The sequence below is a fragment of the Vipera ursinii genome, assembly GCF_947247035.1.
Source record: "Vipera ursinii genome assembly, chromosome: 2".
Taxonomy (NCBI): Eukaryota; Metazoa; Chordata; class Lepidosauria; order Squamata; family Viperidae; genus Vipera; species Vipera ursinii.
In genome coordinates this window covers 73,921,716-73,943,688 of record NC_139513.1, presented here as the reverse complement: position 1 = coordinate 73,943,688, position 21,973 = coordinate 73,921,716, and the positions used below count along the sequence as shown (strand labels likewise).

General features: G+C 45.1%; 1 protein-coding gene across 1 annotated transcript in view; it reads left to right on the top strand.

Annotated features, from left to right (window-relative positions):
• DBN1 (drebrin 1) overlaps window positions 1-21,389 on the top strand; it is a gene marked incomplete at its 3' end in the record, with an annotated part of 44,156 nt that extends 22,767 nt beyond the window's left edge. Inside the window, exons 2-11 of the mRNA XM_083353362.1 lie at window positions 4,687-4,742; window positions 5,005-5,117; window positions 7,873-7,947; window positions 12,542-12,688; window positions 13,071-13,148; window positions 13,332-13,483; window positions 18,485-18,548; window positions 18,801-18,860; window positions 19,393-19,504; window positions 21,241-21,389. Coding sequence (XP_083209488.1) covers window positions 4,687-4,742; window positions 5,005-5,117; window positions 7,873-7,947; window positions 12,542-12,688; window positions 13,071-13,148; window positions 13,332-13,483; window positions 18,485-18,548; window positions 18,801-18,860; window positions 19,393-19,504; window positions 21,241-21,389 — 1,006 coding nt within the window. The remainder of the gene's footprint in view (window positions 1-4,686; window positions 4,743-5,004; window positions 5,118-7,872; window positions 7,948-12,541; window positions 12,689-13,070; window positions 13,149-13,331; window positions 13,484-18,484; window positions 18,549-18,800; window positions 18,861-19,392; window positions 19,505-21,240) is intronic.
• Between the last annotated feature and the right edge of the window lie 584 nt (window positions 21,390-21,973).

Genomic DNA, 21,973 nt, shown 5'->3' with positions numbered 1-21,973 from the left:
TTTTGTGATGATCATTATTTTGCAGGAACTGTTAGGAAGGTAACTCTCTGTAGAGGCTGAGCAGTCAACACCTTGGTTTGCAGCCAATTATTAATCTGTCATTCTAACCAGAATCCCTGAAATACTTTGACAATATAAAGTTAAAGATACAAATGAGATTGTCTCATTTAGACCCAGACATGCCTAGCCAATGCTGTCCTCAAAATGGCCAACCAGATGCTTTGGGGATTTATTGACATAAGTCTTGCTTTTCACTGCCAAGAAACTTGAGAATGGGAGGTCCATAAGACAGGCATGACACAATAAAAATCTCCCATCATTTCTCCCATAACTAGTAGTTGCTTCCAATAATAAAACCATCATAACTAGAAAGTGCTGATAGCTTTATTTTCAAGAAATGTGTCTAATCTTGCTCTAAAACCCTTCAAGTAGGTTACCAACATTACATTTTTGTAGAAACTATGTTGCTTCTCCTTTAACTTTGTATGTCTTAGAAAATTATTATTAATAATACTTTCTATCAATTTATTTGGGGCATACTCTGATCAGCTAACTGGCCAGCTTTTTATTGTTTCCTCTCCAAATCCTATTTTTTTAAAATTAGCATTATGTTAACTACTTTCATGTTTTCTGGTGCAGAGGATGAATGATATTTGGGATGCCTTTATTATATAAGGGTGATGAATTGTTTTGGATTAAGGACCATTTTTGAGTGGAATGCCAGGAGCTATACTCCAAAAATTGGGCAGGAATAGGATTTAATTTTAATTGACATTTATCAAATTAACATATTTAAATATAATTGATATTTTCCCATTTATTTTCTGTTATATTCAGTGGGGTCTGCAGGGTGCATTAGAGTGACAGAAGCAGCATCATGATGAAAGACCATCCTCTTTTCCACAATCATCATAAGGTTACATGAACTTAAGGGCAGGACTTGTGTCATAATGCTGCAATGCTGCTTTGATCAACTTGGCTAAGGCAGTGAGAGCCTGTGGATGGTGCCGGTTGTATTATTTTTTTGCAACATTAGTGTGGGAGGTGCTTTCAACCCTCTTATTAGAAGACAAGTGATTTCACATCTGAGTTATTTTGAGATCTCCTGAGGAATTACATTCTGGACCCAATGATGTTTGGTATCCAGTTTTTTTAGGAGGGCCTAGATTCACTCTTAGCCTTAATACCTTGACACAACAGACCTCTAGTTTCTTACTAAGGAGAGGTCAAATTCAACATAAAAATCTGAGATTTGAAGTGACAATATTTTTTTTAAAAAAAGCCTCTGTTAAAAAAAACTGATGGAAGCACTTCAATCTCCCCAAATAATTCTATTATTAAACTTAAGGTGACATCCAGGAACAAAAATACTTCAGATGGGTATTCAAAAATCCAGAGTCAAGTAACAATTCACCCAGAAGCTTAGTTCTATCTTCTGAAGATGGAATGTTTCCTGCTTATTTAATGTCTGTACCATTGCAATTTGCATGGGCTCTTGGAATTTGACCTGAATAAAATAAAATGGAATACAATCCATAACACCTGAGCAATATAGACAATAAGACCATACCAAGCCATCATTTCTTGAGTGTTCTTGGGAAATGCTCAGTTTTCACTAACTTTCAGATAGCCACAAGTGTATGTGTTATCCTGGCCTCGAGAGGAAGAGGAAAGAGGAGTTACAAAATAGGGGTTTGCAATAAAAAATGGCCAGATTTGGCTAGGGAGCATACATCAGGTGGGTGGAAGTGCTCCTGAGATTCTTTGAAAACAAGCAATGTAGGGCTTTATAAGCTAAAACCATTTATAATTAGAAACAAATTGCTAGCCAGTTCAGCCCCTGTGTTGTTGGGTGTCATGTAGCTATGGTGATATTTGTTTGCCAGCAAGTACACCATTGCATTTTGCAACAAACCCAGTTCCTGAGTGATTTTCAAAGGTAGTCCCATACAGAGCCTCTTGCAGTAGTCCAGTTGTGTGATAAGTACATAAGTCACTGTTGCCAAGAGTTCCCACTCCATGTAGGGAACAACTGGGACAAAAGTGAAAAACTCCTGACCATGCCTTCTATCTATCCATCTAGCACGCTGTGAGTTTAGAATAGAGTTACACCTGAAGCTGGTAGAGAGCCCTTCTGAATAAACAGTAGCTCAGATTTGCTGCGGTTTAACTTCAGGCTGTTTAGTTCCTGAACCTCCAAACAGAGGTTGAGGTATACAGGTGGAAAGATGGAGATATAAACAATTTAAATAATCTGCTTCCTCTAAGGCAGGGGTCTTCAAACTTGGCCCTTTTATGACTTGTGGACTTCAACTCCCAGAATTCCTCAGCCAGCGTACCTGGCTGAGGAATTCTGGGAGTTGAAGTCCACAAGTCATAAAAGGGCCAAGCTTGAAGATCCGTGTTCTAAGGCATTTGTTAACTAATATCTCACCATCTACTGAAGAATTTTCCTCAAAAAAGGGAAGGTGAAGACCAGGCAACAGTTGTCCAAAACAGCTGGGATGAAGGAAGCCTCTTTAAAAGGCAGTGTACCAGTGCCTTCTTCAAGATGGCTGACAACATTCCCTCCCATAAGAGACTGATTATTTCTTGGTCCCATTTAGTGTATGTCCCATACCATGCATAAAACTAAACAAACTGAAGGAGCTAAGAGAAGCATGGATCCAGTCTCACAGACAGCAGGGTTAGAGAGCACCTTGTCCACTTCGTTAGAGCCCATAAGCTGAAAGAAGTCCTAGACATTATCCCAGGCATCGCTTCTGTCTTTGTCCATGAAAAATCCAGACTGCAGTGAAAGTAATTTTTATTAGCAAAATGTTGGACTAACAAGTCATAGAAGCCAGGGGGCAGCTCTTCCTGCTCATCCTTCCCCTGGCAAGAATTGAACAATCTAAAGCAAGATTAGCAGGCCAGCATTGATGCTTTATTGCTCTTACTGCTATTGTGTAGGCTTGAACATAAGCTTATGCCCCTACGCAGTCATATTGGCATTTTATTTTCCTCCACCCATCATTCCAGGCATAGTTACTGCTGCTTCATCTCCTAGCTTTTCCAAAAAAACTTCCTAGAATTGGCTAATGGGAAGGGTCCACTTGGGAGCAATGATATTAAGTATTAAATATGCTTCCTGAATCCAAAAGTCTATGGAGTACTCTAAGGTCACTAAGAAGATTCCCAAATGCCCTCTGGAATCCACCTGCATCCATTAGGCTCCTGAGACAGACCTGCCTTGCAGAGGTCCTGGGCAACCATGAATCTCATCTGGAGCAGAGAGTGATCTAATTATGATTTTAAAAAAACTTCAACCAAATGCCTTCCACATCATTAACTGTTCTGAGAAAACAATCCAGGTATATCTGTATGTGTATGAGCAAATTTATGTTGGGAGATGCCTATGGTTGTCCTGGAATTTCTGAGCCTTCCCCAAAGCTGCTCTCAAAACATGAAAATTAAAATTTCACAGCACTAAAAAGCTGGGGAAATTTTCAAACTAATTTTAATAGGTAGGTTTGTAAAAGCATCCTATTCAGCAGCACAGCAGTCAGAACATGAACAGGACCCCCAACATATCCTTGTTGCCCAATCATACGCATAGGCACACATGGCCTGTTTCCCCACAAGTGAAACATTGGCCACAGACAAGGTACCTTTCATAATCAACATTAACCCACCCAATCCTGGAGTTGGTTGCTGAAATACTCAAAATTAGAGGGAGGGGGAATTTCAGGATGACATCAGGGCTCTTCCCCCCCCCCTCAAGGTTTTGATAATGCATGCCAGATCCACTTGGATATCCAGTATAAAAGTGTGGATGAACATGTTTAAATTACAAGTAGATCTGGCATCTACCATTAATAACTCAAGGCCAAGATCACTAGCAGTTTTATTTCTTAGATTTTGGATTGAAATATTTGGGCTAGAAGTTGGACCAGCACCAAATTTTTGGTTCTCCTTCTCCTACAGTAACTTGCCTAGTTCTTCACGTCATGTCTCTCTCAATCCATTTCTTATTATTATATTTTCCCAATAAGTATTGTTTTGTGCATAACTCCTCTTAATTTTATTGCATGAATACTTGTACTTCCTGATTTCACTTTTTACAATCTCCTCTCCATAAATCTAAAACTCAGACTATGTTTCAGACCTCGATGAAACAGACAATAATTCATGAAAACATATAATACTTTTAATAATTCTATTGTAAAAAAAATTTCAGCTGTTTGGGAAGTGAAATTCTGTACAGAAAAACAATATATTTTAAATAAGTCTTTCTTCAAGGCCGGTATGGCATGCATTCTGTGCAGAGAGCATGCAAATTAACTCAGCATCAGACAACAATTCAACTTTATGAGCCACAGCTTTCACTTTTTAAAAAAGGATCCCAAGTGTGCTTAGTCCCTGGGAAGTGTGAGATTCACTCTGGTCTATTGAAATCTCTATTCCAAATAATTAAGATGAAGTGTTTTAAAGCCATGCACAGTTTTTGGGACTGCAGCAGGAGAACAAATAATCAGCATGTGCAAAACTACTGCAGTACAAGCCATCACGTTGTCTTTTTCTTTAGTGACTCCAGCTTTCCTTTGTATGTAGTTTGGGGAGAGCTTTGGGAATAGTCATACTTCTATACTGCGCTTTCCTGTTCAAACGTGTTTGCATTTATTTATTTATTTACTTTAATTCCAGGGCTTTGTATACCTATGAAGAAGATTCTGATAATCTGAAGCTGGCAGCCTCAGGAAGTGAGTATTGGAATCAAATGCTACTTTGTCTTTAGTCCAAGCAGTTTTTGTCTCCGAAAAAGGGATTTGCTCCTTCCTTCCATAGAGCATAGTTGCATAGTCAGAGGGCTGAATTTTGGACTGAGCTGCTCATGACTTATGACAGGGATCTCCCCAGATGGCTGGGAAAACAGATTTCATTTTATAAAGTGTACCATAAGCTGAAAAGCAGAAGGGTCTGACTGTTGCTTTGTCCCATGAGTGTGTTGCTTTCTCTCCCCAGCTGGTGGCCTGCAAGAGCTGTCTAGCCATTTTGAGAACCAGAAGGTGATGTACGGATTCTGCAGTGTCAAAGATCCCCAGGCCACCCTGCCTAAATATGTCCTCGTTAATTGGGTAAGGCCTAAAAAAAAGCCCCTCTGGGGAATAGCTCACTCTTGTTTCCTGAAGGAGAATGTTTCATGTATATGCATGATATAAAACTGACTAGCCTAGAAGGACAAATTATGCTCTATTTAAAATGTTTGCCAACCAGATACACTTCCTTCTCAACCCTCCCATCCTCATTTGATAGCACACTCAAGTGGTCCTATCTGGATTGACACTCGATAGGTAAGGCTGAGTGGCCTATCCTTGCTCTCACTATCTTTGTTTAAAATAATTTGTAAACACATTCATATATCTGGTTTAGGTAGAATTGTGTGTGTGCATAAATTCTTCTAAGGGGCTGGGAGAAAGAGGTCCCTTCCTAAGCCCTACTCCAAACATGAACTTGATTTGAATCAAGCAATTACATGTTTCCCTCATGGCAAAAAAAATTGGACATAATCATTTTAAGCTGCACATATTGTGTAGTTTGGTCCTGAGTGGACAGGAGAAGAACTTCCAAGTGATGATTTCCTGGTCACAAAGTCACATTTTTCCTCCCCCCCCCCCTTCTTACTGTTCTTATAACACAGGAGTCTTTTGGGGATCTGTGCTAACAGCCTTAAATTTTAGGTAGGATTTAGGTAGAAAGTGACCCTCTAATGCAGGGGTCTTCAAACTTGGCCCTTTTATGACTTGTGGACTTCAACTCCCAGAATTCCTCAGCCAGCAAAGCTGGCTGAGGAATTCTGGGAGTTGAAGTCCACAAGTCATAAAAGGGCCAAGTTTGAAGACCCCTGCTCTAATGTGTTGAAATTGATCCTCATGATGAAGGTTGATATCTCTCCAAACCTTTGGACCAGTCATATATGACCATTTTTCAACACAAGGTGATCTTTTTGTAAGAACATCTGTGCTTTCTCCTATTCAAGAAAACATCAAGATGGCTCTGAGGAAAAAGCCAGTACTTTTAGCAGACATATTGCTGGCTTCCACTGACCACAGTAGATTGTACAGTATTGCCCTCTAATGGAATTCCTGTGGTAATAAACAGCATAAGTTTAAACTGCCTGCCTCACCATTCAGAAACTGCCCATTCTCACATTACCATTCTGTATTTCCTTCCTCCTTCACTCCCTAGTTTTTAACCTATGTTTTCAGCACCTAACTTAGACCTTGGCTAATGGAAATGTTTAAATACAATATTCTTTAAGGAGAAAATAGTTTGCAGATTTTCTTTTAAAAAAAGTAAGTGAATTCTCAGTAGGAATATACATGGCAATTAAAAAGGAAACGGTGCTATTTTCCAGTTATTCAGGAGAAGCTTAGGAATCCTGAACAAAAGTTTCCCACTGCTGTCTCCACACACTCAAGGATTAACACCCCCCCACCTCCTGGATTATTACCCTCCAGATGTGTTGGATTATAACTATAATTACCACCAACCAAAATAGCTATAGCTGTGCTGCTTGGAAATGATGGGAGTTATATGGAATACATTTGAGGATGCCAGGCTAGAGAAAACCATTTGAGGAATATACTGAAAAGATGTTCCTTGGTGTTTTGCAGTAATTGAGATGGCAAAGAAACAGCTGAGTGTATTTGTGAATTGCGACCGTGCCTGGCTGCCTGAGGGTGATGGCAATTTTCCTGGATACCGCATGCTTGGATATTGCTGAGCAGCAAACCTTGCCCTAAATGCAGCTGCTTTGCTTTGAGATTAAGAGCAGCTACTGAGCTGCAAATTGTTATCTTAATTTAGAAAGTCCAAAAGGGAATGAACAACGTGCCCTAGGAAGAGCTTGTCCACTTCTCCACTATGAGAGGATTCAGTACAAAGCAAGAGAAGCCATGTTAACTGTATGAGCTCCAGCTTGCTTTTTCCAGAGGTTGCTACGAGAGTCCCCATGGAGACACCCCCTATTTCTACATCTGGAATTTCAAAAGTGGAAGACTAAAGGTTAAAATGCCTCTCACAATAGTGATTGGTGTGGGGGTGGTGGAAGGATGGTCACAGAACTGGTGAGATTGTTCCTCTCCATTCCTCCAGCCTCTCTGCTTATCCTTGTAATTTTTTCCCCCCTGGGTTGGCAAACATCCACACAATGCTTTAGATGGCTGCCATCCACGTATATATTTTTTTAAATTTTTCTAAAAATGTCTCTAGAGTTTGTCTATGGAGATTCTCAGTCTCACGGTTGTCCCAAAGGTGCTTTTTCAAAAGGCAACTGGACTTTCTTTGTTTTTTTCTTGGAGACGTTTCTCTTCTCATCCAAGAAGCTTCTCTTAGAATTGAAGAAGCTTTTTAGTGAGAAGCAAAAGGTCTTTAAGGAAAAACAAAATCCAATTGCCTTTTGGAAAAGCACCTTTGGGTCTCTTTGTAACCTGGAGGTATCCTTAGAAATACGTATAATGCTCTGCTTTTCTTTGCTTTCTGTTTAATGAAGATTGTATTTACTAAAAAATCAGGGCAATTGGAACGCATCAAATGAGGGGAACACCTTGGCACCCACGGAATTTAAGAGGTTGGAGGGAGAGGGCTGTCGTTTTTCTACATTGCTAGCAGAATTATATGGCTTTTGTCTTAAATATCACATCTCTTGTTGCTGGCCCAAATGTATGTCTGGGAAACCTTTCATTTCTGAAACCTAAGGAATTCTACCGGTTTTCTCCTGGTCTGGTGCCATCTTTGTTTCTGTTGATTCTTCTGGAGAGCCTGTGTGTGCGTGAGTGACATTTGTCAGCGTTAATCTTTCCTATCATTCTTCCTTCTCATTCTTGGCAGGTGGGAGAGGATGTAGCTGATGCCCGCAAGTGTGCCTGTGCTAGCCACGTGGCCAAGATTGCAGAGTTCTTCCAGGTAGGTGAGAAGTTATGTGAGTGGAACAAGCAGGGGGAAATGAGAGGCAGGGTAGGCTAAGGGTCAAGAGTTGAACCTGGACTGGGGAGACTCATACGGATGATGTTGGTCTAGTCACTCGCTCTCAGCTCAGTCTATCTCACCACATTGTTCCTGTGAGAATAGAACTAGGAGATAATCTCCTCTAAGCTGCTCTGAGCTCTTAGAGAAAAGATGGGATGTAAATAGAATAAAGCAATAATTAAACTTCTGCTGTACCCAAAATGTTAAAATAACAACCCTTTTACATATAGCGTAATTATATTTGGGCCCCCATGAAAGCATGACATTATTCTATAAAGGATAGAGCAGGGCATCCTATTGCTCTAGAAGTACATGTAGTTTATATCATAATTTCAGCCTCTAAAGAACTTCTTTTCCCATTGTCTCTTAAGGGGAAGGTTGTTGGTTGCAGAGAAAGGTGATACAAACACAATGCCAAAAAAAAAAGGAATAAAGGGAGAAATCAAAGAACGAATGATCCTAATCACAGCTTGCTTCAGTCCTACCTATCATGCACATCTCACTAGATGACTCCTAAGTAATACATAAGTAATAATTTATTTATTTAATTTATTTAATTTAATTTGTATACCGCCCTTCTCCCAAAGGACTCAGGGCGGTGAACAGGGCAATAAATACTAAAATACAAAGATACAAAAATTAAGAAAAGATTAAACATAATGCCCAATGCAATACAACAATAAATTACAATACATTAAAAGCAATAAAACCCAAACCCATCAGACCAGGCCGGCTTGTTCAAACAAATACCGGTAGGTCTTTAGATCACGTTGGAAGGAGCGAAGGTCGGAAGCCATCCGGAGCTCAACCGGTAAACGGTTCCACAGATCCGGCGCAGCCACAGATAAGGCCCTCCCCCTGGGGGTCACCAGTCGGCATTCTCTGACCGGTGGCACCCTGAGGAGGCCCTCTCTGTGGGAGCGCACTGGGCGGAGGGAAGTTGATGCCGGCCGCAGGTGCTCCCTAAGGTACTCCGGACCCATGCCATGTAGGGCTTTAAAGGTCATTACCAGCACCTTGAATCTCACCCAGAAGACAACTGGAAGCCAATGCAGCTCACGGAGCAAAGGTGTAACATGGGAGTATCGGGAGACTCCCAACACGACTCTCGCGGCTGCATTCTGCACCAGTTGGAGCCTCCGAGTGGTTCTCAAGGGCAGCCCCATGTAGAGAGCGTTGCAGTAGTCTAACCGAGAGGTCACGAGCGCATGAGTGACCGTACGCAAGGCATCCCAGTCTAGATAGGGCCGCAACTGGTGCACCAGGCGAACCTGGGCGAAGGCCCCCCTAGTCACAGTTACTATATGATCTTCTAAAGAAAGGAGGACTCCCAAGTTGCAGGCCCTATCTACGGGGGGTAATGACTCATCCCCCATAGAAAGAGATGGAATACTCTGAGTTTCCCGAGATGCCGGTACGCACAGCCACTCAGTCTTGTCAGGGTTGAGCCGAAGCCTGTTCCTCCCCATCCAGACCCGAACCACCTCCAGGCAACGGGACATCACGTTGAGGGCATCACTGGGGTGGTTTGGGGTCGAAATAAAAAGCTGGGTATCATCAGCATACTGATGATACCCAACTCCAAAACCACGAATAATCTCACCCAGTGGCTTCATGTAGATGTTGAACAGGAGAGGCGAGAGGACCGACCCCTGAGGAACTCCGCAAACGAGAGGCCTCGAGGCCGACCTCTGCCCCCCTGCCAACACCGACTGCGAACATCCCAGGAGATAGGAGGAGAACCACTGAAGAACCGTGCCTCCCACTCCCAATCCCCTGAGACGCCGCAGCAGGATACCATGGTCGATGGTATCAAAAGCCACTGAGAGGTCTAATAGGACTAGGACAGAGGAATATCCCCTGTCCCGAGCCCTCCAGAGATTATTCACCAGAGCGACCAATGCCGTCTCCGTGCTGTACCTGGGCCTGAAACCCGATTGGTACGGGTCTAGATAATCAGCTTCATCCAGGATCAGAGGGAGCCGATGCACCACCATGCTCTCAACAACCTTCGCAAGAAAGCGAAGGTTGGAGACCAGATGAAAGTTGTTTAACACAGCTGGGTCCAAGGCAGGCTTCTTGAGGAGAGGTCTCACCACCGCCTCCTTCAAGACGGCGGGGAAACTACCCTCACTCAAAGATGCAGATATCACCGCCTGGAGCCAGCCTCGTGTCCCCTCCCGAGCCACATAAACCAGCCAGGAAGGGCACGGGTCCAATAAACACGTGGTGGAGCTCAGCTTCCCCATAATCCTGTCCACTTCCTCTGGAGTCACAGGATCGAACTCCTCCCAGATAACATTGACAAGACCACCCATGTCCTGATCGTCAGACTCTGCCCAGTTGGAGTCCAAACCGGTCCGAATCCAAGCGATTTTGTCCGAAAGATGTTGGCTAAACTCCTTGGCACGACCCTGCAAGGGTTCCTCTCTCACCTCCTGATTAAGGAGGGAGCGGGTCACCCTAAACAGGGCGGCCGGGCGGTTATCTGCGGACGCGATGAGGGTAGCGAAGTAGTTAGACCTCGCCACCCTCATCGCCGCGAGATAAGACCTAGTACAGGATCTTAGTCGCAATCGGTCAGATTCAGACCGGCTGGATCTCCAACAGCTCTCTAGGCCCCATCTCCGACGCTTCATCTCCCGGAGCTCCGTGGAAAACCATGGAGCCCACTGGGATCTGCACCGGTTCAGGGGCCGCGAGGGTACAACTCGGTCAAGTGCCTCCGTGGCTGCCTTTTCCCAGGCTTCCACTAAGGCATCCGCCGAGCTGTGAGCAAAGGAGGCAGGTGGGGACCCCAGCGCTGCCTGGAACCTCTCAGGGTCCATTAAGCGCCTGGGGTGGAACCATCTAGTTGGTTCAACAGGCCCATGGCAGGGAGTGGCAAAACGGAAGACCAGCCGCAGGAGATGATGATCGGTCCATGACAGGGGCAAAACAATTGGGGAACCCCCACCAAGATCATCTAACCACCGTCCAGATAGAAAAACCAAATCAAGGGTGTGGCCCCCCACATGAGTCGGTCCCTGAATTACTTGCGTCAGGTCCATGGCCGTCATGGAAGCCATGAACTCCCGAACTAACTCAGATGATCCTCCCAGGGATGGTAGATTGAAGTCACCCAAAGCCATAAGTTTGAGGAACTCAATCACCAGCCCCGAGAGGATATTGAGAAGCTCAGGCAGGGCTGCTGCTGCGCGACTAGGCGAAAGGTACACCAGTAGCAAGCCCAACTGTGCCCTGGGACCACATCTCAGGAGGAGGGACTCACACCCAGCTACTTGGACAACGGTGGCCTCCTGCGGACACAGGGTCTCCCTCATAACTACCACCACTCCCCTGCCCCTACCCTGAGCCCGAGGTTGGTGCAGCACCCGGAAACCTGGTGGGCAGAGATCAACCAGAGGGATACCACCCTCTGGACCCAACCAGGTCTCCGTAATGCAAGCCAGGTCCGCATGCTCCCCCTCAACCAGATCCCGGATGAGAGGAGCCTTATTGACAACAGACCTGGCATTCAAGTACACCAGCCGGAGCTCAGGTGGCTGTACATCCTCGCTCCCAGAACCTCGGGGCAAAAGCAGAGGGTCGGAGCGCCTCACCGCTTGAAGATAGCGGAGATGCACTCCCGGGTGTCGATACGGCCCTCTGTTCGTACACCTGCTGCCATTCCCTAACGTTGTGGGAATAGGTAATCCCACGACCCGCTCCAGAGCTCCGGAGGCAACCAACCCCAGCTCCCCCCCTACGTGATCAATCCCGGACCTGGCCTGAACAACAGTTGGTGGACTCCCCCCCATTTCCATCCAACCACGAAATCCCTCCCCCCTCCCTAACCCCACAAAAAATTTAACTAAAAAAGTAACCAGGGGCCTCTTATTAAATTTGTACCGGAGGCCCCTGTCCCTGCCCAGCCATCTCTCAGGGTCCCAACAATCGGGCCCTTCATCAAGAGGTGGAGTGGAAAATAAGGCGGGTCGCACCCAGGATGGGGGGGCACCCCTGAGGGCGAACAAAACCGTGCTAGAATAACTAAGGCGCATAATGATTATCAAATAAGTCTGGCAAAAAGGCAGACCTAGATCGAACAGGAGGATCTTAAGTCAGAAGGTGGGTGTCCAGACTGCAAACCCAGCTCCACTGCCACTTGAGCTGGGTACACCCCGGAACAGATCAACCCCCATCCTCTCACGACGGTCAGGACCGGGGAGCAGCATGGAGCACACAACCGGGGGAAGGCAATACCACCTAGCGTTCTCACCTCTAGGAAGGTAGCAGCTGGTAAATATTAACCACTCTCCCACAGTGGTTTTACACCCGGGACCTTCCAAAACCATAGGGGACCAAGAAGGATAAGAAATAAATAATAAGAATTCTAAATAGCAAAAGATGGTCTTTACCTAAAATGTGCTGATAATGAACTATTGGAAAGTGGACCCAGTTCCACATGGTGAGTCTGGGGTGGCCATGTCTTGTCTCAGAAAAGTCGATCCTGAATACTTTTGTGTGATTTTAATGCCTCCTCTGACAGGGTGTGGATGTAATTGTCAATGCTAGCAGCGTGGAAGACATAGACCCAGGAGCTATTGGTCAGCGACTCTCCAATGGCTTGGCTCGCATTGCCAGTCCAGTGCTGCACCGCCTTCGCCTGCGTGAGGATGAAAACGCCCAACCTGTGGTAATGCTACACTTCTACACTGAGCCAACCTCACATTAGTTTTTCTTTCCTAGTTTTGCTGGCGGGATAGGAACAGAAGCAACAGGACCTCAGCTTATTTCTCGGTCTCAAGGACAAAAGACTTCATTTCCAAGAGTGACAATACAGAAGAACAACAGTTCTTGGGTTGGCCTGTTGTTACATGTTCCTTCAGAGGAAGTTATATATTTGGGGAAATTTCTAGGCAGTTATTCCCATGCAACCATGATCATGCCCAATGGAAGAAATCATTCTGTTAAGGTGACTCTAGCAACGGGTGATTGCTTTCTAAGGGGGATAGCAAACCTAGAATACAAACACACCTCTCTCAATGAGCCTTATCTGACTGACTTCTGATTTCTAGGGCACGGTCTATCAGAAGACAGATGCAGCTGTGGAGATGAAACGCCTCAACCGGGAGCAGTTCTGGGAGCAGGCTAAGGTTGGTCATCCTTCTTCTGAACAGCTCAGGCTCAGACACACACCTGTCTGGACGCCAGTGTGTCTGTGGCCTTGCACACAACTCGCAGTCGGTCCTGGCTTCCTTTGATCAGCCCTGCCCTGGGACGGGAGGCACGTTATGAGTGGAGTTGGCATTGACCGTCCCTGTTTTCATCCTTTGCAGAAAGAGGAAGAGCTACGCAAAGAAGAAGAGAGGAAGAAAGCCCTGGACGAGCGGCTGCGTTTTGAGCAAGAGCGCATGGAGCAGGAGAGGCAGGAGCAAGAGGAGCGTGAGAAGCGCTACCGGGAGCGTGAAGAGCAGATCGAGGAGCATAGGCAAGGGAGGGACTAGGAGGAGGAAGAGGGTGGTGGAGGTGCTGGTGGTAATGATAATAAGAATAACAGTGAGGGGGAGAGGCAACAGCCAGATCTATTGCATTCTCCAACTGAGACGAAAGCTGCTTCCTCCCACAGACGGTGGCATTTACGAGCAGCTGTCATTTTGTCCATTATTCTTTGACATGCTAGATTTAGAATATTATATGCTCCTGTGATTTTTTATTTATTTTTTTTTTTAATTTTTTTGCGAATCATGGTTATGCGGCACATTGTTTTTCATGGTTTGATTGATTTTGGTAAGAGGTTGCTGGGTGAAGTTCCACCTCTCTCTGCCTCTCTTTGGGAGGTGTCTTTGGTGTTATGTAGAAATACAAGGATGTTTCTTTGACACATTTTCATATTATTAGAAGTAAAAAATTGTCTTGTCTCATGGCTTGCCCAGTTGCTTTTCCTTCTGTTTGGCTTGTCCTCAGCGCGTCCAAGTTGTCTCTCAATGTTTTGCCTGCATCACCCTAATTTTAAGAAACCTGTTGCAGCTAGATGCCCACATGATTCCTCAGTATTGGGGAAAGGCCATACAGGAATTCCAGGGTACAGGCTATGTTTTGACAATAGAAAGGCCAAGTTCCAGGGCTGCTGCCCATCAAAAAGGGGCTTGAATAGCTTAGAAAAACTTATTTCATTTCCTGACTGATTAGCCTTTTGCTGTGTGTGTATTTAATTGTTTAGTAAGCTATAACTTGTCGTATTTATTATAATAAAAATATTACAAGGAATTTATTCTCCCAACATGTCTGTGGGTTGCTCAGACTGAGATACAGTGACTGCCTATAGGGCTCTCGGTTGGTTTTTAAAAGTGGGGATTTCAGCCTCCCAGTCCGTGTATAATTTTTCAGACTGGGATTTATGGCACTCTTCGGTCTCTTGGAAACTTATGACGACTCGAAACAGCAGCTCTTTTTTTCCTGTGTGCCCTGCGGTGAATACTTACAGAAAACTGTTGGGTAAAACACTAGAGCAGAGATCCCCAACCTATGGGCTGTGGCTCACTACTGGGCTGCAGCCTCTTGGCCCCTGGGCCGTGTGAGTAATTGGGCAGTGCACGGGCGTGTGCACGTGTTTGCCCCCCCTCATGCCACAGTGGCCACAAGTGTTGTGTGGGCAGCGGCAGCACCGCTAGTACTGCATGGATAGCGGCAGTGCTGCAAGTGGCAGGTGGCCCGTGGCATGATCCTTGTCTGGGGGTGATGGTGCAATCCTCGTGCCGAGGGTGGCATTACTGCAGGCCGCAGCGCGAGCCTCCCACTGAAGCAGCGGTGTGAGCCTCACGCCAGGGGTGGCATTGCTGTGGGCCGCAGCATGACCCTCACACTGGTGGTGGCATCGTTGCGAGCCTGGAGGCAGCGGCACAAGCTTCACACAGGTGCCGCCATCGCTGAGCGCCTCGCACACATGCTCGCAGCCCCATTTGCATACTGCGCATGCTCGTAGCCTGTTTGTACGTGTGCACACACGTGTGGCCACATTCACATTTGCGCATGTGCGCATAAGGCATCTGCCCCTCCCTCTCCCACTGGGCCGCCACAACAGAAAGGTTGGAGACCCCTGCACTAGAGGATAATCTCTCTGTATTTTTAATGGAGTAAATAGGGAAGCCTCTAACTCAATTGATTAAGCACCTGTGAGAGGCATCAGATAATATCCCCATCAGAACCAAAATTGTCCAACAGTCCCATCGTCCCCAGAGAGTCTGCTGAGGGACCCCTTCCTCTCATGATGGGCTGGGGCCTCCCGGAGTGACATTCTCAGTGGGAGACAGCATGTTGTGGAATGCTCTCCCCTGAAACTACGTGGCTCCCAATTCCTGTTTTAATTCATTAACAAGTGAAAGTAATATTATTCGAACTGATTTTGGACCCTAGTTGATTTGGGTGCCTGTGATTATATGGTTTTTAATTGCCTTGTGCCTTTATACATTATTGTTTTTGCTTTGCCATTCCCTGCTCAAGGTCCCTGGGGATTGGGGCAAGCTAAAGTGTAGATAGGTAGGCAGCACGACAGAGACAGATAAAATTCTACTGATACAGTAGTTTGTGGTGGCTCTGCAAGGTTACCCCAGCAATCAGGTTTTGATTTGAGAGGGAAAAAAAACACCTTTCCGCTTGTTACCAGCTATCTGTGGGCCCATTCCTTTCATATGCTGAAGTGGGCCAGTTGGGAGAATATGGTTTGTTGCAAGAACAATCTACAGTTAATTGACTCCAGTTAGCAAAACCCCAAGCTCAAAACGTACCCCAGATGGACAGGTTAAACTAAGTCAGGCAACTGTGTTGGAAGATTACCAAAACCCTAGCAATCGTCTTCTGGGGGAAAAAAATTGCCGAAGAGAAAGAATGGCTACAAAGGCATTACAGGAAGTACTCATTTAGTGACTGCCTTGGATGGGAACGGTTCACGGTTAAGATAGTGGTAAAGTAACTTTGCAACCAATCCTCACATTTATTATCTCCACAGACCTGCAAAGCAAAGGAAAGCTGTAGTAAGATTGTAAGCCTGATGGTTTTACTTAGTGATTGCTTCACTTAGCAACTGAGTTGCCAGTCCCAAATGTGGTCACTAAATGAGGACTACTTGCACAGAACTCACTGCTAAAGCCTGCCAGTGGAAGACGTGCCTTCCCAACGGGGATCAGCTACTAGAGTCAACTCACACAGGTTGCTAGATAACTGGGGAAAAGGCTAGTGATCTCATGAAGGATTGCCAGTTCTCTTTTAGAGCCTTGGCAATTTTAAGATACGTGGACCAATTCTTTCAAAGAATTCTGGCTGGTGAATTCTGGAAGTTGGAGTCCATATTTCTTAAAGCGCTTAAGATTGTGAAACACTCTTCTGGTTAAGATATCTAGTTAAGATATGACTTAGGAGAATTGGATTTCAGTGTTTATAAAGCTGGCTGAGCTAATGGGTTTGGGGGAGAGGTTCTATCATGTGGTTTATTCTTTACATGAGAAGCGTCTTTTCTATTATTATAGCAGCCATTATTTACAAAGACGATTCATGCGGTGCTTCTCTTTGCCTTGGACTACTACTATGTTTAAGATAGCCCCTCTGTTAAGAAATGAGAGCGAAGGAATGTTAAAAAGAGGCAATTCTTGCACCCTCTGCCTCATTTTGCAGCAGGAGGCAGACAACTGGAACCATCTATCAAAAAAAAAAACACCTATAAGGGTTTGTGGTTTCGAGTTTAGTTATGTAAGAAATTGTGCACATTCCACAACTTCCCAGAATTAAAAGCATTTTTACCAATCTTTAGAGACTCTACATGCAAAAATGGCATGCCAGGAAACTGCAAACTTCAGCTCTGTAGGTCTTACTTCAGAGTAGTTGTGGTTATGGTCAGCTAAAACTTAAAAATACCACCAGAAAATAAGTTTATGTTCACATGGATGAAAGTCAAGGGATTTTAATGGAGATAGCTTGACCGCGGTCCAGATCTTTATTTCAGAGGGTGATCTTCATACAGGTACTCCTTGACTTACAACCATTTGTTTAACAACCCAACTGAAGTTAGAACAGCATTGGAAAAATGATTTGCAATCCTGGCACTTCTGACAGTTGCACCATTCCAGTTTTGTCATGGTCACATGATGAAAATTCAGGTGCTTGGCAACTGGCGTGTATTTACAGCGGTTGCCATGTCCCAGGGTCATGGGATTGCCATTTGTGACCTTTGCAGCCAGCTTCCGATAAGCAGAATAAAGAGGGAAGCCAGATTTGCTTAACAACTGCACAATTCGCTTAACTACTACAATGATTTGCTTAAGAACTGCAGCAAAAGTTGTAAAAAATCAAGCACAACTCACTTAACAAATGCCTTGCTTAGCAACAGAAATCCTGGTCCCAGTTGTGTTTGTAAGTCAAGGACTACCTTTAGCTTAATGTAGATCAGGGGTAGGGAACTTGGCTCTTTTATGACTTGTGGACTTCAATACCCAGAATTCCTGAACCAATCATGCTGACTCTGGAATTCTGGGAGTTGAAGTCCACAAGTCATAAAAGAGCCAAGGTTCCCTACCCCTGATGTAGATCAATGTAGCTGAAGGCCTAGGAAGAATTAAATTGAAAGAATTATACTTCGTCATTGAAATAATGAAGACTGGCTAACTTTCAAGCAGGCATTAGTCTACAAAATCAAACAATAAAAATGAAACACCGTTGCTTTTCAAGAAACAAAGTAATGGCCTGAGTCACAAAATGTAACACTAAACACAGAGACAACGTTCAGATAAACAACAATTTTAAAAGAAGGTATTAAGGTAAGTGGAGAATTGAAATATGATGTTCTTGCAAAACAGTTTTTCTAGAATATAATATGGCGAGAATGTTTTTCCGCTTTGGATCCTTCAGTGTAAAATGGATGTGAGCAATCCACAGGTTAAAGGATGTTTATAATTTCTAAGCTCTGAATAAGAGTCTGTATAATTTTCTGTTGAATTCTGGCAGGAACGTAAACGTTTTTACAAGCCAACAATTCTCAGAATTTCCACAAATTTGGGGGTTGGGGGGGGAAATGGACTGGAAATTTCTCCCTCCACTTTGGTGATGACATCATATGATTGCCATTGTCCCCTTTAATTCTGGCTGCCAAATAAACCATTACACTTGTGCCTCCTCCCTCAGCTGCAAAGGGTTATTGCCAGAAAACAAGAGGCGCAAAGCCAGTTTTAGAATGGATTTCCACTTTCAAGAATGAAAGACATAAGACAAATGAAACATTTGGACCTGTTATGAACACTGAAAGAAAGAAGATGCAATAACAGGTTTGATTTAAAAAAAAAAGTCCTAGAGCCTGCAATGCTCTCCGTGATCTCTGGATGGATGAGAATACTGAATAGTGGACATTAAATTTAATGTTAGGAAGCTTGAATAGCCTGTCGACTCTTGAGTCAGTGTCTTCTTGAGTCAGTGTCGCAAACATCCATCTTTCCTTTACCACTAGGCGAAAGCAGCAGACCCTGGAAGCAGAAGAAGCCAAGCAGCGACTGAACGAGCAATCCATCTTTGTAAGTGAAGCTTCGGGAGCTGGGGGAACTGGTTGCCCAGTGGTTCAGCTGGCTCCCCCAGGATCTTGGCAGGAGGAAGAGTGGAGCACCAGGTCTGGCTGGGGACGTTGGGGACTGATTCTGCAGCCAGGGAGAGGGCATTCTTCCCAAGGGCTTTCTCCCTTGCTCCAGCTCAATGCTAGGTCAGGGCATAAATAGGGCCTTTTGGTGTGGTTGAGGTGCCCTGGGGCTGACGCTGACCTCTCTCCCTAGGGGGAGCAGGAGGACGATGAAGACAGGCAGCAGCCCAAAAAGTCTGAGTCGGAGGTGGAGGTGAGTGCGGCCCCGGGGCACAGCATGCATTGTCTAGGCAAAAGACTCCCATTGCACCCTACTAGGCTACTGCTGCATGAGGTTGTGGCATTGTGTGCAAAGATTCGGCAGGGAAAGGTAGGCTTCAGTTTGATGGCTGTGATTTAGCTGGAGTTGTATATTGATGAATGGAGTTTTGTGCTTAAGCAGCAGGGTTGGGCCTGAGTTTTATCTTGGGGAGAAACGACGTGTGTTTGTGTGCGTCTGTGTGCGTGTGTGCGTGTTCTCCTTTGCTTTGTATTCATTTCTCTGAAAGCCAGTTTGTCGTGCTGTTGCTCTTTATGTCACTCTGTGCCATTGTTCCTGCTGGAGGGGCATGGGGGGCACATTGCATATGCGTGGCACGTGTGTGTCTACTTTGTCACTCTTGACCTGGCTAATGCATGGAAAGGATAGGGCCGGGGGTTCAGTCTGTATTTAAGGCAGTGGGTATACCAAGGGCTGTGCTGTGCTTGACCCTTGTCTCTCCCCCCTTCCCCTCGCTTCCTGGTAGGAGGCAGCTGCCATTATTGCTCAGCGGCCTGAGAACCCTCGGGAGTTCTTCCGGCAGCAAGAACGAGTGGCTTCGGCCAGCTCTGAGACACCCTCGCCCTTCAACAGAACAGGTAAGGAGCTTTCAAGGTCTCCTGCTCTGGAAAGAGAAAGCAAAAAGGCAACAGTGGCTTTCAAGGGACGTACTGCGGAAACTGGGCAATGCGGCTTTTAGAAGTTTATTGTCAACCCTTAGGTGGTCTTTGCACTGGATGGTGAGAAAATGCACTTTGATGTGTTTAAAGCACATCAAATATCAAGAGACCTTGGGCACTTCTGCCACTAGGCAGAGAAGGATTGTGGCAGAAAAGACAGGCTGGGTGGTGGTTGTGTTTTGATATAGGCAAGCATCTTAAGCCAGCACCTTAATAGCAATTTTAACTTTAAAGAAGGGAAACTGTCTAACACAAATAGAAGGACACCATTCCATTTAACATACAAACGAGTTTTGAAACTCACAGTCACAGAATATGGTTGAATCCAGTTATTCTGTAGAATTTGATATGTATGTGCATTGATTTTAAAATTTAGTTATGTGCACGTGCACTGGCCCCCGTTCCTAACCACAGTGATCCCAGAAATGACAAAATGACATCACAATACATCATTATATTGCACCAAGGGTACGATGGGAGGAGTTTATATCACGACGTCACAACATTTTTTTTTACCTACTTGCTCCGTTTCTTCTCTTCACGTATTAATGTCGCAAAGTATTTGTACTTTTGGTCATGGATAGTACAGGAAGCATGAGGAGGAATGAAAAGCCTTGCTTTATTTATTCTAATATTTAAATACTGCTCCTAGCACCAGGCTCCAGGTGGTCCCAAAACAATAATCTATAAGATCAAATAAAATCCAAGCTCATACCACTATCCTTGCAAAATGAAAATCAGATTGTTTAGCCAACTATTCAGAAGGCACTTAAGTTCTGAATGACCACATAAGGTTACCTTTGTTGCTTCCTGGAGACAGTGGTGGGGCCCTCTTGGCTTCTGGAGAATCGGTTTCACAATGTGATGGGTGGTGTTGTGCGAAGGCTGCAATTGGATCAGAAGTGCAGGGCCAGCAGAGAAAAACCTTTTCCACAAGCAAGCTAGATCTGCTGCTTAAGACAAAGTCACAGTCTTAGACAGGAGGAGCTAAATTGAAGGCTTTCGATGAAGTCAGAATGATGATCTGGGATGGCCAATAACATTCATGCATGTTACAGTCTCCTGAGCTGCTTCTGCAAGACCTGGGAGGTAGGCAGCTCATGGCAGCCATTGTTAGTCTACTGTTCCATTGCTGCACCTCTACTGTGCCTTTTTTCTGGCTCCTTTTGGGTTGACCCCAAGAGCTGGCCAACCTGCAATAAGTCAAAAGCCATGCTTTCCGAAATCTTCTGCATTATGCCTTTATGGTTTGGACCTCCATATTGTCTATTAGGCTGGCTCTTTGGGGACTCGGAAGTACAGATTCATTTCCCATCACTACTTACATCTCCTGCCTCTTGGCTCTCTCGTTTCTTCCCTCAACCTTCCTGCATAGCTGCTCAAGCCCTTCACACTGATCTGTCTTGGCCCTCCCACTCCATACTCCCCGACCTTGTTTCCCATTTCCGCCTGCACTACCCCTGGTACTGTCCTCTCGTTCTCTTTTGGCTTCTCAGGGACTTCCCTTCTTTCCCTGCTCTCTGGCCCTGGTCTTGAGTATGGACCGCCCAGTGGCAGGAGACGGGGGTGGGTAACGGAGTGGGGCTGCTGGAGGGAAGACTGACTGTTCTCTTCTGCTTTCTCTCTCTTCGTCCGTCTGTCTGTCTGTCTCTCAGCAGGTCGTCTGCACTGTCCTTTCATAAAGACACCTGACAGTGGGCTGCCTTCTTCTTCCTCTTCCTCTTCCTCCCCTCCACGGACTCCCTTCCCCTATATCACTTGCCACCGCACACCAAACCTCTCTTCCTTCTTCCCATGTAGGTAGCCAGGTCCCCGCTGGGCTTTGGGAACTTGGTTTGCAGAGGTGACTCCTGAAGGGGCTTCAATATATACTCACGGAGGCCTTTTTTTTTTTTGCCATGTCTCATCTCATCTCACCTCTGAAAGCAGGAACAGGAGCCAGTAACTATGCAGGAACTATACATCACAGACTGGCTCAGGAAAGCCCTGGGGATTGGCTCTTCTTTCAGCATCCTGCTTGTGGGCTGGCTGCATGCCTTGTCATGAACGATAGCCCCCAATGCATGGATTTATTTATTGACACCCATTTCTGTCCGGCCTCAATTCAGAGACTTTCAGCAGCTTACCTAAAGTATAAAACCAAATTTTAAAAAAGATCCAATTAAAAACAATAAGACAATCCCACCCAAACCAAAATTACGGAACAGTGAAAATTGAGATGTCTTGACAGAACCAGGAAAAAGCCTCTCCAGAACATCTTGGCATTTAAAAGCTTCTAAAAAATGAATGTGTGTGTGTGTGTGGGTGGGTGCTACCCTGGTCAAAACCAGCAGGGTGTTCCACAGCATCACACTGTCACAGAAAAGCAGTGCCTCCTCACTTCAGATG